The 15,085-nt window shown below is 38.4% G+C and overlaps 2 protein-coding genes across 3 annotated transcripts in view; one reads left to right on the forward strand and one right to left on the reverse strand.

Moving 5' to 3' along the window:
- The window catches only part of LOC132413925 (uncharacterized), a 34,750-nt gene extending 24,118 nt beyond the window's left edge, over positions 1–10,632 (forward strand). The window contains exon 6 of the mRNA XM_059996197.1: positions 10,495–10,632. Coding sequence (XP_059852180.1) covers positions 10,495–10,605 — 111 coding nt within the window. The 3' untranslated portion in view covers positions 10,606–10,632. The remainder of the gene's footprint in view (positions 1–10,494) is intronic.
- Positions 10,633–12,420: 1,788 nt separating this feature from the next.
- The window catches only part of MRPS31 (mitochondrial ribosomal protein S31), a 29,362-nt gene continuing 26,697 nt past the window's right edge, over positions 12,421–15,085 (reverse strand). Inside the window, exon 7 of one of the 2 annotated variants that reach the window (XM_059996102.1) lies at positions 12,421–12,744. In XM_059996102.1, coding sequence (XP_059852085.1) covers positions 12,515–12,744 — 230 coding nt within the window. In that variant the 3' untranslated portion in view covers positions 12,421–12,514. The remainder of the gene's footprint in view (positions 12,745–15,085) is intronic. The other variant, XM_059996101.1, reaches the window with a different exon arrangement.

Genomic DNA, 15,085 nt, shown 5'->3' on the forward strand with positions numbered 1-15,085 from the left:
GTCCATTCTCTAGTAGGTCTGTGTCTTTATTCCCGTCTTGCCCCTAGGTTCTTCATGACCGTTTTTTTTTTTTAGATTCCATATATATGTGTTAGAATAGCATATTTGTTTTTCTCTTTCTGACTTACTTCACTCTGTATGACAGACTCTAGGTCCATCCACCTCACTACAAATAACTCAATTTCTTTTCTTTTTATGGCTGAGTAATATGCCATACCTCTTACTAGTACATCTTATCTTCAGTTCAAAACTTCTGTTTTACCTTCTGTGGAACAAATCTCCAGTTTTTGCCAGAGTAGGGGCAGGTGATATAGGCACCTAGCTGCTGCTTTTTTTTTTATTGAAGTATAGTTGATTAGCAATATTATATTAGTTTCAGGTGTGTAGCATCGTGAGTCAATTTGACACATTGTGCTCCATTTAAAGTTATTACAGAACAATGGGAATATTTCTCTGTGCTGTATAATATATCTTGTTGCTTATTTATTTCATACATTGTACCTAGCTGCTTCCTAATAGATTTTTAATCAGTCTTTCTTATTTTGTTATACCTACCACCTTCTGCCTTCACTTGCAGAGGAATGTGGTGTAATCAATTACTGATCTTGCTGGGGGCGGGGGAGTTCTATAGAGTAAAACAGGTTGTTCCCATTTTCTTGGTCTGCTAATCCCTTATCACTCACCCATTGTCTATCCAGCCTCCAAAATCTTTTCACCTTTTCTCTATTCTTTCCAACTTTACGTGCTTATGACTTAAAAAAGAAATCACTTTCCTGTCATTTTAGTGAGGTTTCAGGAGGGAAGGTAGATGGCAAGAGTTCAATCTGTTATCTTTAGACAGAAACTCTGGTATAGATTGCAAGTATGACAAATGTCAAAACTTTTTATTATGGAAAGCTTCAAATGTATACAAAATACAGAGGATGTTAATAAACCCCTCATATTACTCATCGCCTAGTTTCAACAATTACCAATTTGTGGTCAACATTGTTTCGTCCATATCCCTTCCTATTTGCCCCTCCTCCTGGATTCTTTTGAAGCAAATCCCTGACATCATATCACTTCGTTTGTAAATCAATAATGGATTTGAAGTGCTTGAGTAACTGCCTCTAGAGAATGAATTTCTGATGAGGGTACTTCAAATGTTAACTAATCCCCTCTGGAGTGTGGGTTCCTAATTAGTGTACTTCAAATGTGAACAGCCTCTAGGATATGGATTAAAGTTAATTTATACACACATACATCACACTGTTTTGTTTTAAATTTTTATTGGAGTTTAGTTGATTTACAATGTTGTGTTTGTTTCAGGTGTACTACATCACACTGTTAATACCAAAGTATTTTAAAGTAAATCACCCTACAGACAACCTAACGCTGTGGAACTCAAAGTCTAGAATTCATAGGTTTTGTTATCTGACCAGAGGGGAGATACAATATTAGAAAACAGAGGTTATTCGTGGAGAAAGATGGAGAACTTGAGATAGTGTTGGACACACAACAAGAAATAGAGACATTGTTTAATATGATGAGGGCCCAGAGAGAGGTCAGGCTAGGTATTCATATTTAATAGCTGTTCTCACAGAAACGAGAATTGAGAGCATGTGCACAAGTTTGTTCAAATGAGGCAGAAAGAGATGAGAACGGCCTGAGCTGGGGATGGGCGAGGAAAAGGCGATCGATACCTGTTTGACAGGAAGGGAGTTGGGTGGTGACACTTTCAATTTACAATACTTCATTACAGAGAGCGTGGTATACACATCTGTATATGCTGTACTCTAAGGACAGGGCTCTTAACCACCTGGTTGTGAACTCTTTTTTTGTTTGGCTTCACCACACAGCTTGTGGGATTTTAGTTCCATAATCAGGGATTGAATTTGGGCCCTCAGCAGTGAGAGCAGAGTCCTAACCACTGGACTGGCAGGGAATTCCCTGGTTGTGAACGCTTGAAGAAACCTCTGGGGAATTCCCTGGAGGTCCAGTTGTTAGGACTCGGTGCTCTCACTGTCGGGGCCCCGGGTTCGATCCCCAGTTGGGGAACTAAGATCCCCAACAAGCCTCTCAGGGTGGCCAAAAAAAAAAGAAACCTGTGGACCTCCTCGCAGAGTAATGTTTTTAAATGCATAAAATAAAATATATAGGACTATGAAGGAAGACAGTTATGTTGAAATACAGTTATCAAAATATTTTTAATGTTATATAAGGAGTTACTCTTTTTCGACACATTAGATAACAAGATCTAGTGGCAGGTCTAATAATTACTGTAACTTTGAAGCGGTAATGAGTGTAAATTATATTTTGAGATATCTGCAACAACTCTAATGTGATATGAAAATAGCTGTGACTTCTATGGGTGACAGAGTCTTAATACTACTATTACTACTGTGTTTTGTTGTATACATTCATAATTGAAGGAAATGCTAATTTTCAGTTAGAGGCGAATGGAAATAAGGAAGTAATTTTTTCCCCCTAAGTTCACAGACACCCCCCAGCCCTGAATTCTATCTACCTATATACCTCCTCCCCCAGTGAGACCCTAGACGCCAGGTTAAGACCCCGTGGTGGGTGGTCAGTTGAATTACTTTATTAATTCAACAGCTATTTATTGCATGTCAATCTGTGCTAGACATGGAGATACAAGGATAACTAAGCTTCAAGGAGCTCACAGTGAAGATGGGGAGACTGACACAGAAATAGATGATGGCTATTCAGTATGGCAGGTGCAATGATAGGGGAAAGCCTGGTGTATAAGGAGGGGCAGGGGAGGCCTCTGCAAGCAGTTATGCACGAAATAAGTGAGTGACTTGAGGTCAAAGTGAACTTGGATCCGAGCCTGTGCTCCACAATGGAGGATCTGTAGGCTGAGCTGTGAAAAACCTCAGGATAAGCTGTATCCACCACACGGAGCCCAACATGCCAGTCAAGCCTCTGTACCAGCCATGCCTACCTCCTCTTCCAGCCCCTTCTTGAGGCACTCTCCCGATCACTCTCTCTTAGTCTCCAAGCCTTAAACACACCATTTTCTTTCCTGCCTCAAGGCCACCCTATGTGCTGCAGCTTCTTCTCCTCACTCCCAACACCACACACACACACACACACACACACACACACACACACACACACACACACACACACAGCTTATGCCTATTCATCCTTTAGTTCACAACGTAAACATCACTTCCTTGTGACTCTCCCCTACGTGCACAATACAGTATTTAACTAGCCCTCTCTTTTTTAAAAAAATTTTTAAATTGAAGTATAGCTGATTTACAACGTTGTGTTAGTTTCAGCAAAGTGATTCAGTTATACATATATGTATATATTCTTTTTCAGATTCTTTGCCCCAATAGGTTATGACAAAATATTGAGTAGAGTTCCCTGTGCTATACAGTAGGTCCTTATTAGTTATCTATTTTATATATAGTAGTGTGTATATGTTAATCCCAAACTCCTAATTTATCCTTTCCCCTCTTTCCCCTTTGGTAACCATTAGTTTGTTTTCTATGTCTGTGGGTTTATTTCTGTTTTACATGTCAGTTTATTTGTATCATTTTTATAGTTTTAGATTCCACATGTAAGCGATAGCATACGATATTTGTCTTTGTCTGGCTTACCTCACTTAATATGATAATCTCTAGGTCCAACCACATTGCTGCAAAAGGCATTATTTCATTCTTTTTTATGGCTGAGTAATATTGCATTGTGTGTGTGTATGTGTGTTTATTTTTATATATATATATATATATATATACATACATATATATACACCACATCTTCTTTATCCATTCATCTGTTGATGGACATTTAGGTTGCTTCCATGTCTTGGCTATTGTAAATACTGCTGCAATGAACATTGGGGTGTATGTATCTTTTCGAATTATGGTTTTCTCTGGATATATGCCCAGGAATGGGGTTGCTGGATCATATGGTAGTTCTATTTTTACTCTTTTAAGGAACCTCCATACTGTTCTCCATAGTGGTTGTACCAATTTACATTCCCACCAACAGTGTAGGAGGGTTCCCTTTTCTCTACACCCTCTCCAGCATTTATTTGTAGACTTTTTGATGATGGCCATTCTGACCAGTGTGCGGTGATACCTCATTGTAGTTTTGGTTTGCATTTCTCTAATAATAGCAGTGTTGAGCATCTAACCAGCCATCCCTGATGGACATTTAAGTTGTCTCTAGTTTTTCATAATTACCAGCAATGAAGTCTCACACACACATATGCACACACACACCTTTTTATAGTTGTACCTACATCTCTGATAGATGCATTTCTAGAAGTGAAATTGCTAAGACAAATGCACATTTAATGTTTCAATCAGTACTACCGATAGCTCTCAAAAAGGTGCCCTAGAGGGGCTTCCCTGGTGGCGCAGTGGTTGAGAGTCCGCCTGCCGAGTCAGGGGACACACGTTCGTGCCCCGGTCTGGGAAGATCCCACATGCCGCGGAGCGGCTGGGCCCGTGAGCCATGGCCGCTGAGTCTGCGCGTCCGGAGCCTGTGCTCCGCAACGAGAGAGGCCACAACAGTGACAGGCCCGCGTACCGCAAAAAAAAAAAAAAAAAAGAGGTGCCCTAGAGAACCTGCTTTCTCACATTCTTAACAATATTGGATCTTACTAAGCTTTTCAATATTTGTTAATATTTTCATAAGATGGCTGCAGTCTCATTGCTAACTTTGCATATCTTTGATTATTAATGAGATTGAACATTTTATCATTCTATTATTTAAGATAAGATGTAATTAGTTTGACATTATAGATAGAAGGATAGAGACTGAAAAAAAAAGAAAATTAAAATTTCTGCTAAAGAATAAAGGAACATCTTAGGAAGGAAAAGCACCTTCTCAGCTTTGATATAAATGGCATTCATGCCTAACGCACATCTTGCTGCAAACGGAGCGTTTTAAACCATGTTTAAAGTTAACCCATATATAATTGGCTGCTCTGCTTCAGAATTATTACTGGAGATGCTGTGTGATCCTATATTGGTAAATTTTCTGATACATAAGCTTTATAATCATCAAATAATAAACTTCCCCTTTGTGCGCACATCTTGGTTTCTATGTTTTTTGTTTCATTTCGGGTTTTTTTTTTGGCCACAGCACGTGGCTTGTGGGATCTTAGTTCCCTGACCAGGGATCGAACCTGGGCCCTCAGCAGTAATTTAATTGATAGGATTGTATTAATGTCAATTTACGAATTTTGATCATTGAACTATGGTTGTGTAAGTTAACATTAGGGGGTGCTGGGTGAAGGGTATACATAGATTTATTATTTTTGTAACTTTTCTGTAAGTCTAAAATTATTTCAAAAATAAAAACGTTAATTAAAAATAAGCTTCATCTGAAGTGTGATTTTCATAATACACATTAAAAACCACATCCTCCTGGTCATAGCTATGCTGAGGATTTGAATATTATTCAGAATTTCCCCTAATACTGAACTGCTCTTCACTGAAACCATGTGGTTTCACAGAATGCTGAAATGTTTTAAAAACAATTTGCATTCTCTTTCTCTTCTTTCATCTTTGAGTTTATGGAGCTCCCTGTTGTTCATTCAGAAAATAATTCTTACCAGCTTAAGCTACCAATTAATGTAAAAGAAGGAAGGGTCCCTGATCTGAATCTGGGGTTCTCAGCTCTGTCATAAATGAACTATGAAATCACTGGCAACTTACTCCCTCTGGGCCTCTATTTTCCACACCTATGAAATGAGTGAATTAGTAAAAGATATTTGGCTTTCTCAGTTGGGGAATTCTGTGCTTCATATTCATAATTCCTGACTCCTACTAGCTTGACGTCCACCTCAAGTTAGGCTAAAAGTTTTGGTGTAGAAGTGACCAAAGACTGTAAATGCCAGTTTGTAGCTCAATACGTCAAGGCATTAACCAAAGTTAATGAATGTGGCAGAGGTAATTGGGTTCTTAATTTTTTTTTTTTTTTTTTTTTTTTTTTTTTTGCGGTACGCGGGCCTCTCACTGCTGTGGCCTCTCCCGTTGCGGAGCACAGGCTCCGGACGTGCAGGCTCAGCGGCCATGGCTCACGGGCCCAGCTGCTCCGCGGCATGTGAGATCTTCCCGGACCGGGGCACGAACCCGTGTCCCCTGCATCGGCAGGCAGGCTCTCAACCACTGTGTCACCAGGGAAGTCCCGGGTTCTTAATTTTTAATATCTCAGAAATTTTAACAAAGATCTTAATCTCATTTAAATCTCTTGATTTTACACATTAATGAATAGCAGTGAGTTATTTTCACACGGTGAAATTCAATCCATCTAAATCAGAAGCTTCATTCTAGGACCATATTTCAAATTCCTTTCCCACGGAAGCATCGTTCGGCAGCCACAAGTATGGCACACCTGACTCTTTCCTCCCCTTTCTTTTCCTGATCCCTCTTGCTGATGGTATAGGGAATAGAGATTGACTCAAAGTCAGACAATGGTGGCCTAAACCACCAATCTGTGGATTATTACAAGCTGACCTAGAGCCTAAAAGAATACTTTTCTTTTTTTTCTTAATTTTATTGAAGTACAGTTGATTTACAATGTTGTATTAATTTCTGCTGTATGGCAAAGTGACTCAGTTATCACAGGATATTGAATATAGTTCCCTGTACTATACAGTAGGACCTTGTTTTTTATCCATCCTATATGTACTAGTTTGCATCTGCTAATCTCAAACTCCCAATCCTTCCCTCCCCCACCCCCCTTCCCATTGGCAACCACAAGTCTGTTCTCTGTGTCTGTGAGTCTGTTTCTATTTCGTAGATATGTTCATTTGTTTCATATTTTAGATTCCACATATAAGTGATATCATACGGTATTTGTCTTTCTCTTTCTGACTTACCTTGCTTAGAATGATAATGTCTAGGTCCATCCATGTTGCTGCAAATGGCATTATTTCGTTCTTTTTAATGGCTGAGTAATATTCCATTATATCTATCTATATATATATTTATAGAGATATATATATTCCACATCTTTATCCATTCATCTGTCGATGGACATTTAGGTTGCTTCCATGTCTTGGCTATTGTTCATAGTGCTGCCATGAACACTGGGATGCATGTATCTTTTTTTTAAAATAAATTTATTTATGTATTTATTTGGCTGTGTTGGGTCTTCATTGCTGCGTGCAGGCTTTCTCTAGTTGTGGCAAGCAGGGGCTACTCTTCATTGCAGTACACAGGCTTCTCATTGCGGTGGCTTCTCTTGTTGTGGAGCACAGGCTCTAGGTGTGCGGGCTTCAGTAGTTGTGGCACGTGGGCTCAGCAGTTGTGGCTCGCGGGCTCTAGAGCGCAGGCTCAGTAGTTGTGGCACACGGGCTTAGTTGCTCCGCGGCATGTGGGATCTTCCCAGGCCAGGGCTCGAACCCATGTTCCCTGCATTGGCAGGTGGATTCTTAACCACTCTGCCAGCAGGGAAGTCTCCATGTATCTTTTTGAATTATGGTTTTCTCCAGATATATGTCCAGGAGTGGGATTGCTAGATAAAAGAACAATTTTCTTTTTGCCCATAATGACACTGGAAAAATGACTTCTCTTCTCAGTGCTGTTTCTCACTTACCATCCCATCAAAAATTCTTTTTTCATTGTGGCCACTTTGACATTTGCCCCACTGAGCTTTCTGCCTTTAATTTTTTCCCAAATAGCCCTACTGAATTAGCCCCCCAAAACTCTGAGTTATTGTTATTCCACTCTTTAATGATTTTTCATCTAAACATTAACTACCACTTCAAAGTTCCTATGTTTGTGATGATCCCATTAGAATATTTTATTGAACTCAAATGAAGAAATTCCTTTTCCCTTTACTCCAGCGTATCCATATAATTGCTCTCAAATCTCTTCTTGAGGGATACTGGGGGGAAAAAAAGCTTGGTTTTTGGAGTTGTTGATCTAGGGTTTAAATCCTGGCTGTACCACTTATTTGCAACATTGGGAAATTTATTAAATTCCTGTAAATGGGAATAATACATACCTTAGAGAATATTCCAGACTTCAGTGATGTAATATGTGTGAAGCACACAGCACCAGGCCAGTCAGCCGAGAGGAGCCCACCACCGCAGTGGTGCCTGTGACCATCTCAGCCACGATGCTGATGACAGTAATTACTCTAGACTGGCACGCATGGAGCAACCACCTCTACTGCCCTCAGCCACCGAGCTACACCCTTCCAGCTTTCCTGCACCTTGGCTAACACGTGCTTCTTCCCGAAATGGTGGTCCTCTATTTGGCTTGAGAACAGAGCATTCTTTTCTCAGATGGTTGGAGTATCTTCATTATACACATAGACCATAGGACCTAGAATCTAAGGATAGTAGATTCTTTAGAATTAAGTGTATAGATGGACAAAGAAAGGATGTTTTTAATGTCATGGTCTCAACTGTGAAGGTATGATAGTCCTTCAAAACTATGGCCAGATTCTGCATATCTTCCAGTTATACACCCACTTCCATTCATTCCTTAAAATATCATGAAATGTTGTTACATACAAAGGGATATCTGTAATATAATTTTTATTGATTGATTTATTTTTGGCTGTGTTGGATCTTTGTTGCTGCACGCAGGCTTTCTCTAGTTGCGGCGAGCGGGGGCTACTCTGTTGTGGTGAGCAGGCTTCTCACTGTGGTGGCTTCTGTTGTGGAGCACGGGCTCTAGGCATGCGGGCTTCAGTAGCTGTGGCTCGCGGGCTCAGTAGTTGTGGTTTGCGAGCTCTAGAGAGCAGGCTCAGTAGTTGTGGCGCACGGGCTTAGTTGCTCTGTGGCATGTGGGGTCTTCCCGGACCAGGGATTGAACCCATGTGCCCTGCATTGGCAGGCAGATTCTTAACCACTGCGCCACCAGGGAAGTCCCTGTAATATAATTTTTAAAGCATGATAATAAAATGATCACCTGTGAACCTACCATCCAACTTGGGAAATAGAACGTTAGTGCCGTTTAGGCTCCCTGGGTGTCCCTCCTCAACGCCACAGCCCGTCTCCCTTGGCTCCCTGAGTCACAGTATTCTGTTTATCATTCCTGTGATCTGTGTTATAATCACATTTATTGCTCTGCAATATATTCAGAATTGTAAATGGGAGTCTATTGCATGTATTCTTCTGCAACTTATTTTTCACTCAACATCTGAAATTCGTCTGTATTGATGTGTATAGCTCTATTTTAATCATTTTTGCTTCTGTTTAGAGTTCTACTGCCTGAATAAACCACAATTTATTAGTTCTCCAGGCAACAGGCACTTCCTCTCCAATTTTTACTACTTTGAACATTTTTGTAAATGCCTCCCAGCACTTATCTGCAAGGGTTTCTTTAGGTATATACTCCAGAAGCGTTGTTCAGTTTATATAAATACACACACACACACACACACACACACACACACACACACACACACGGTAGATGTTTATACTATGTATTTACATATAATTATTAAAAGATAACTAAATGTTTCATGTATGTTATATCTTAATAGTTACATACTATATACGTATGTAATATATATTATATATAATTATGTAATTCCAAGAGTATTTGCCAATTTATACTCCCACTAACCTCAACATGAGTGATATTGCCTATCTTTTGATTTTTCACCCATCTAAAGAATACACAAATGTTATCTCAATATGGGTGTGGTTCTTTTTGTTTGTTTTTTGTTTTTGTTTTGCGGTACGGGGCCTCTCACTATTGTGGCCTCTCCCATGGTGGAGCACAGGCTCCGGACGCACCGGCTCAGCGGCCATGGCTCACGGGCCCAGCCGCTCTGCGGCATGTGGGATCTTCCCGGACCGGGGCACGAACCCGTGTTCCCTGCATCGGCAGGCATACTCTCAACCACTGTGCCACCAGGGAAGGCCTCAATATGGGTTTTTTAAAAAAAAATTTTAACTTAAAGGTTCTTTAAATTCTATAGTGCTTTAAAATTTTCAAAATTTCACACATAATTTCATGTAATCCCATAATAGCCTTTCCCCCCACCCCTATGTTGCCCCTCCCCCTTCCCTCTCCCCACTGGTAACCACTAGTTTGTTCTCTGTATCTGTGAGTCTGCTGCTTTTTTGTTTTATTCATTAGTTTGTTGTATTTTTTAGATTCCACATATAAGTGACATCCTACAGCATTTGTCTTTCTCTGTCTGACGTATTTCACTTAGCATAATACCCTCTAAGTCCATCCATGTTGCTGCAAATGGCAAAATTTCATTCTTTTTTATGGCTGAGTAGTATTCTATTGTGTATATATACACCACATCTTTATCTACTCATCTGTTGATGGACACTTGGGTTGCTTCCATACTTTGGCCATCGTAAATAATGCTGCTATGAACATTGGGGTGCATGTATCTTTTTGAATTAGTGTTTTCTCAATATGGTTTTCATTTGCATTTTCCTCACATTCTTTCATATATTAGCCAGTTATATTAGTTCTTCTATGAAATGCCTGTTTATATATTTTGACCATATTCTTTTGTGTTGTTTTTCTTCTGCTTGATTTTTAGGAGTTCCTTGTATACTCTACAAACTACTCATTTGGTGATTGTATTGAAGCATTTATCTTCTCCACGTTGGACACGTGTCTTTTCACTCTTGGTGGTATCTTTTTTGATTAAAATTTCTAAGTTTTAACATAGCCAAATTTATTAATCTTTTTCTTAGAGATTGTGCTTTGGTGTTTTAAATCCTTGCCTACATCAGAGCCATAAAGATATTCTTCTGTATTTTCACTTTAAATGTTTATAATTTTATCTCATTTAAGTATCAAATTCAACTGAATTGGATTTTTTTTTAATATGAGTAGAGAATCCACGTTTTTTCCTTCATGTGTATAACCAATTGTCCTAACACCATTCATTGGATATCCACTCTTCCCATTGATCTGCAATGCCAACTTTGTCATGTATCAAGTTTCCATATACTAATGGGCCTATTTCTGTGTTCTCTATTCTGTTCCATCAGTCTATTTAACTATCTCTGTGTGTAATATCCTGCTAATTATCACAGCTTTATAATAAGTCTTTTAAAAAAATATTTATTTGGCCACGTTGGGTCTTAGTTGCGGCACGCGGGTACCTTTGTTACAGCGTGCAGGCTTCTCTCTAGTTGTGGTGCGTGGGCTCCAGAGTGCGCAGGCTCAGTAGCTGTGCAGCATGGGCTTTAGAGCGCAGGCTCAGTAGTTGTGGCTCACGGGCCCAGTTGCTCCACGGCATGTGGGATCCTCCCAGACCAGGGCTCGAACCCGTGTCCCCTGCATTAGCAGGCAGACTCCCAACCACTGCACCACCAGGGAAGCCCTACACATATTTTTAGATTCTGAATATGATAAGCCCAATATTTAAAGGCTCTGTGAGTCTGATTCTGTTGTCTGTTGTTTCTGCTGGCATACATTCATGATGCTTTCTTTCCTTATGTGTTTTGTAATTTGAAGACTGGGTTTATGGTGAGTTCCTTCACATACAATTTTTGTTTGCTTGTGCCAGAGCCTGAACACTACTAACCTGAGGCCACTGTAAACTAAATTCTTAATTTGAGGTTGGTTTTGTTTTTTTTAAAAGAATCCTCAGTCCTTTCAGTTGTATGAATCTGAATCACGTTGCTATACACCATAATGGAAATTAGTTCTGGGCTTCCCTGGTGACACAGCAGTTAAGAATCCACCTGCCAATGCAGGGGACACGAGTTCGAGCCCTGGTCCAGGAAGATCCCACATGCTGCGGAGCAACTAAGCCCATGTGCCACAACTACTGAGCCCGTGTGCTACAACTACTGAAGCCTGCATGCCTAGAGCCTGTGCTCTGCAACAAGAGAAGTCACCGCATTGAGAAGCCCACACATGCAACGAAGAGTAGCCCCCGCTTGCCACAAATAGAGAAAGCCCAGGCACAGCAATGAAGACCCAACACAGCCAAAAATAATGAACAAATAAAATAAATAAATTAAAATTAAAATTAAAAAAAAAAGGAAATTAGTTCTGATTTTAGCATGATGGCCTAAAATTCTAGAAGTGATTAGTATAAGCCCTTTATTTCTATAAGGTTACTTCACTATAGTGACCCAGACTTAGGTAAGGGTAGTTAATTCAGTGTGAAAATAGAAATATGTATATATGCAAATATAGAAACTACATGTATATGTAAATACAATCTATGCATATAAATTTGTCTGTAAATCCTCTCAACTGTTATAGTCCTCTGATGACATCACATGGATGGTGACTTATATTTCAAAGAAGTATGGTCACTGAATGAAAAGGAAAAGGTTACAGGAAGTCGCCTTAAACTTATTAGTAATTCTAAGATACTCTTTTTGTTTAGAATTACTAGTTGAATCCATAAAAGCTGGTAACCTTTTTCCATGCAGGAATATTTTTCAGTTACCACCGTACATATACTTTTAAACAATTTAACATTTATACGATTCAAATCAGATGCAATAATGAACACAATATAGGAAAACTTCTAGTAAAATTATTTAATTATAATACAAATCTCCAACAGCTTGAAATAAGAATTTCCATGATCTTCAATTGAACTGTATGCCACTTTCTTTTAGAATGTCCCGTTTTTCATTAAAATAGTTCCTAAACCACTCTATATGTTCAACCTTCTGTTTAACACTCAGATACGGGTTTTTGGAAAGGCCACAGGTCACCAACTCCATGAAGTGGCGAATTGGTCCCTGTTTTGGAAAATCCTCCAGGTATTTATCCAGAAATATATGTTCATGAAATTCTGAACCGTCATCATCAAAACCTAGGAAATGAGACAAAATATGTTACAATTTTGAATGTAAAACCTACACTATAAAATTAACATTAATGAGGTAGTATAGTATTACAGTAAAGGCATGAACATTGGAGTAAAACAGAGGTTTGCTCACCAATTTAACAGCCACGTGATTGGGCAAATTAACTTCACTGAGCAACAGTTTCCTCAGGCATAAAATGAGTATTAAGACAGCACGTTCTTCATGGGGTTTTATAAAGTTAAATAGACATAAATCTTATAAAGTTCCTTTACAATGCTTAGCATACTACAAATATTCAAAATGTAGCAGCAATTACTACTAATGGATATTTTAATATCTAAAGAAACCACTAAGAAAACTATACAAACTACACTAAAAAAATACATAAAGCAAAATAAGATGGAATCCTTATATTCAAGCAGCTCACAGGAAGCCCAGAAAAGACAGAGGAGTGAGAAACAGAGACAATGAACAGAAAACAAATAACAATGAGACTTAAATCCTAACAAATCAATAATTACTTTAAATGTAAATGTCTAAATATACCATCAAAAGAAAAACACGATCCAACTATATGCTATATACAAGAAACTCACTTCAAATATTTACCTATAACATAGGTAGGTTGAAAGTAAAACGATGGAGGCAGACATATCTTGCTAACATTAATTTTTAAAAAAAGAATGCATGAGTGGCTATAGGAATATCAAAGTAGACTTCAGAGCAAAGAAAATTACTAGAGAGAAAGAGGAACGTTACATAATAAAAGGATCAACCCACCAAGAAGACAAGCAATCTTAATTATGTATGCACCAAAGAGTTTCTAAATACATGAAAGAAAAGTTGATAGAAATAAAGTAGAAATTAAAAAATCCACAATTACAGTTGGAGGTTTCAAGACCCCACTGTCAACAACTGTGAGAACTACCAAGTAGAAAATTAGCAGAGACACAGAAGAACTGAACAACATCAACCAACAGGATCACAGTGACATCTACAGAACACTCTACCAGACTATTGCAGAATACAAATTCTTTTAAAGTATCCATGGAACATTCACCTAGTTTAACCATATCCTGGGTCACAAAACAAATGTCAACATATTTAAAATAACTGAAATAATATACAGTATGTTCTCTGATCATAAAGGAATCAAAACAGAAATCGGTAACAGGAAGACAATAGGAAAATCTTCAAACAGTTGGAAATTAATGTAAGTAATTCATGGTCATAAAGGAAATCTCAAAAGAAATAATATTTATTTATTTGGATTGCGGGTCTTTAGTTGTGGCAGGCGGGCTCCTTAGTTGTGGCATGCATGTGGGATCTAGTTCCCTGACCAGGGATTGAACCTGGGCCCCCTGCATTGGGAGTGTGGAGTCTTAACCACTGTGCCATGAGGGAAGTCCCTCAAAAGAAATTTTTAAAAACACATAGAATCGAATGAAAATACAACAAATCAAAATTTGTGGGACACAGCTAAAACAGTGCTGAGAGGGAAATATATAGCACTGAATGCACACATAAGAGAAGTCTCTAATCAATAATCTAAGCTCCCACTTTAAGAACCTAGTAAAAGAAGAGCAAAATAACCCCAAAGCAAACAAAAGGAAGGAAATAATAAAGATAACATCAGCAATCAATAAAACTGAAAACAAGAAAATAGAGAAAAATCAATGAAACCAATGCCTGGTTCTTTCACACGCACACACACAAAACAAAAAAAACAAAAATTGATACATTTCTAGCAAGTCTGATAAAGAAAAAAGAGAAGGCACACACCAACAATATTAGCAATGAAAAGGGGGTTATCATTATAAATCCTGAAATCATTAAAGGGATAATAAAGGAATACTCCAAACAACCTTACACTCACAAATTCAACAACTTGAAAAAAATGGACAACTTAAAAAAAATCTATTGAACTACCAAAACTCAACCAAAATAAAAGATAACCTGAATAATCTTATAACTATTAAAGAAAAGAAATATGTAATTTAAAAGTTCTCAAACATTTAAAGAAAAACTAACACCAATTTTACACAATCTCTTCCAGAAACTAGAAGACAGGATACTTCCTAACACGTTTTATGAGACCAGCATTACCTTGTTAAAGAAACAAAGACAAAACAACAACCAAAAACAGGAGCAAGAGAGAGAGAGAACTACAAAACAATATCTCTAATAACCTTAGAGGAAAAACCTTTAAACAAAATTAGCAGACAAATCCAACAATGTATAAAAAGATTTATACACCAAGATCAAGTGGAATTTACTCAAGTAGGATTTTACTGCAAGGCTGGTTCAACATCTGAAAGTCAAGGTAATCTACCATATCAACAGGTT

The sequence above is a fragment of the Delphinus delphis genome, chromosome 18 (assembly GCF_949987515.2).
Source record: "Delphinus delphis chromosome 18, mDelDel1.2, whole genome shotgun sequence".
NCBI lineage: Eukaryota > Metazoa > Chordata > Mammalia > Artiodactyla > Delphinidae > Delphinus > Delphinus delphis.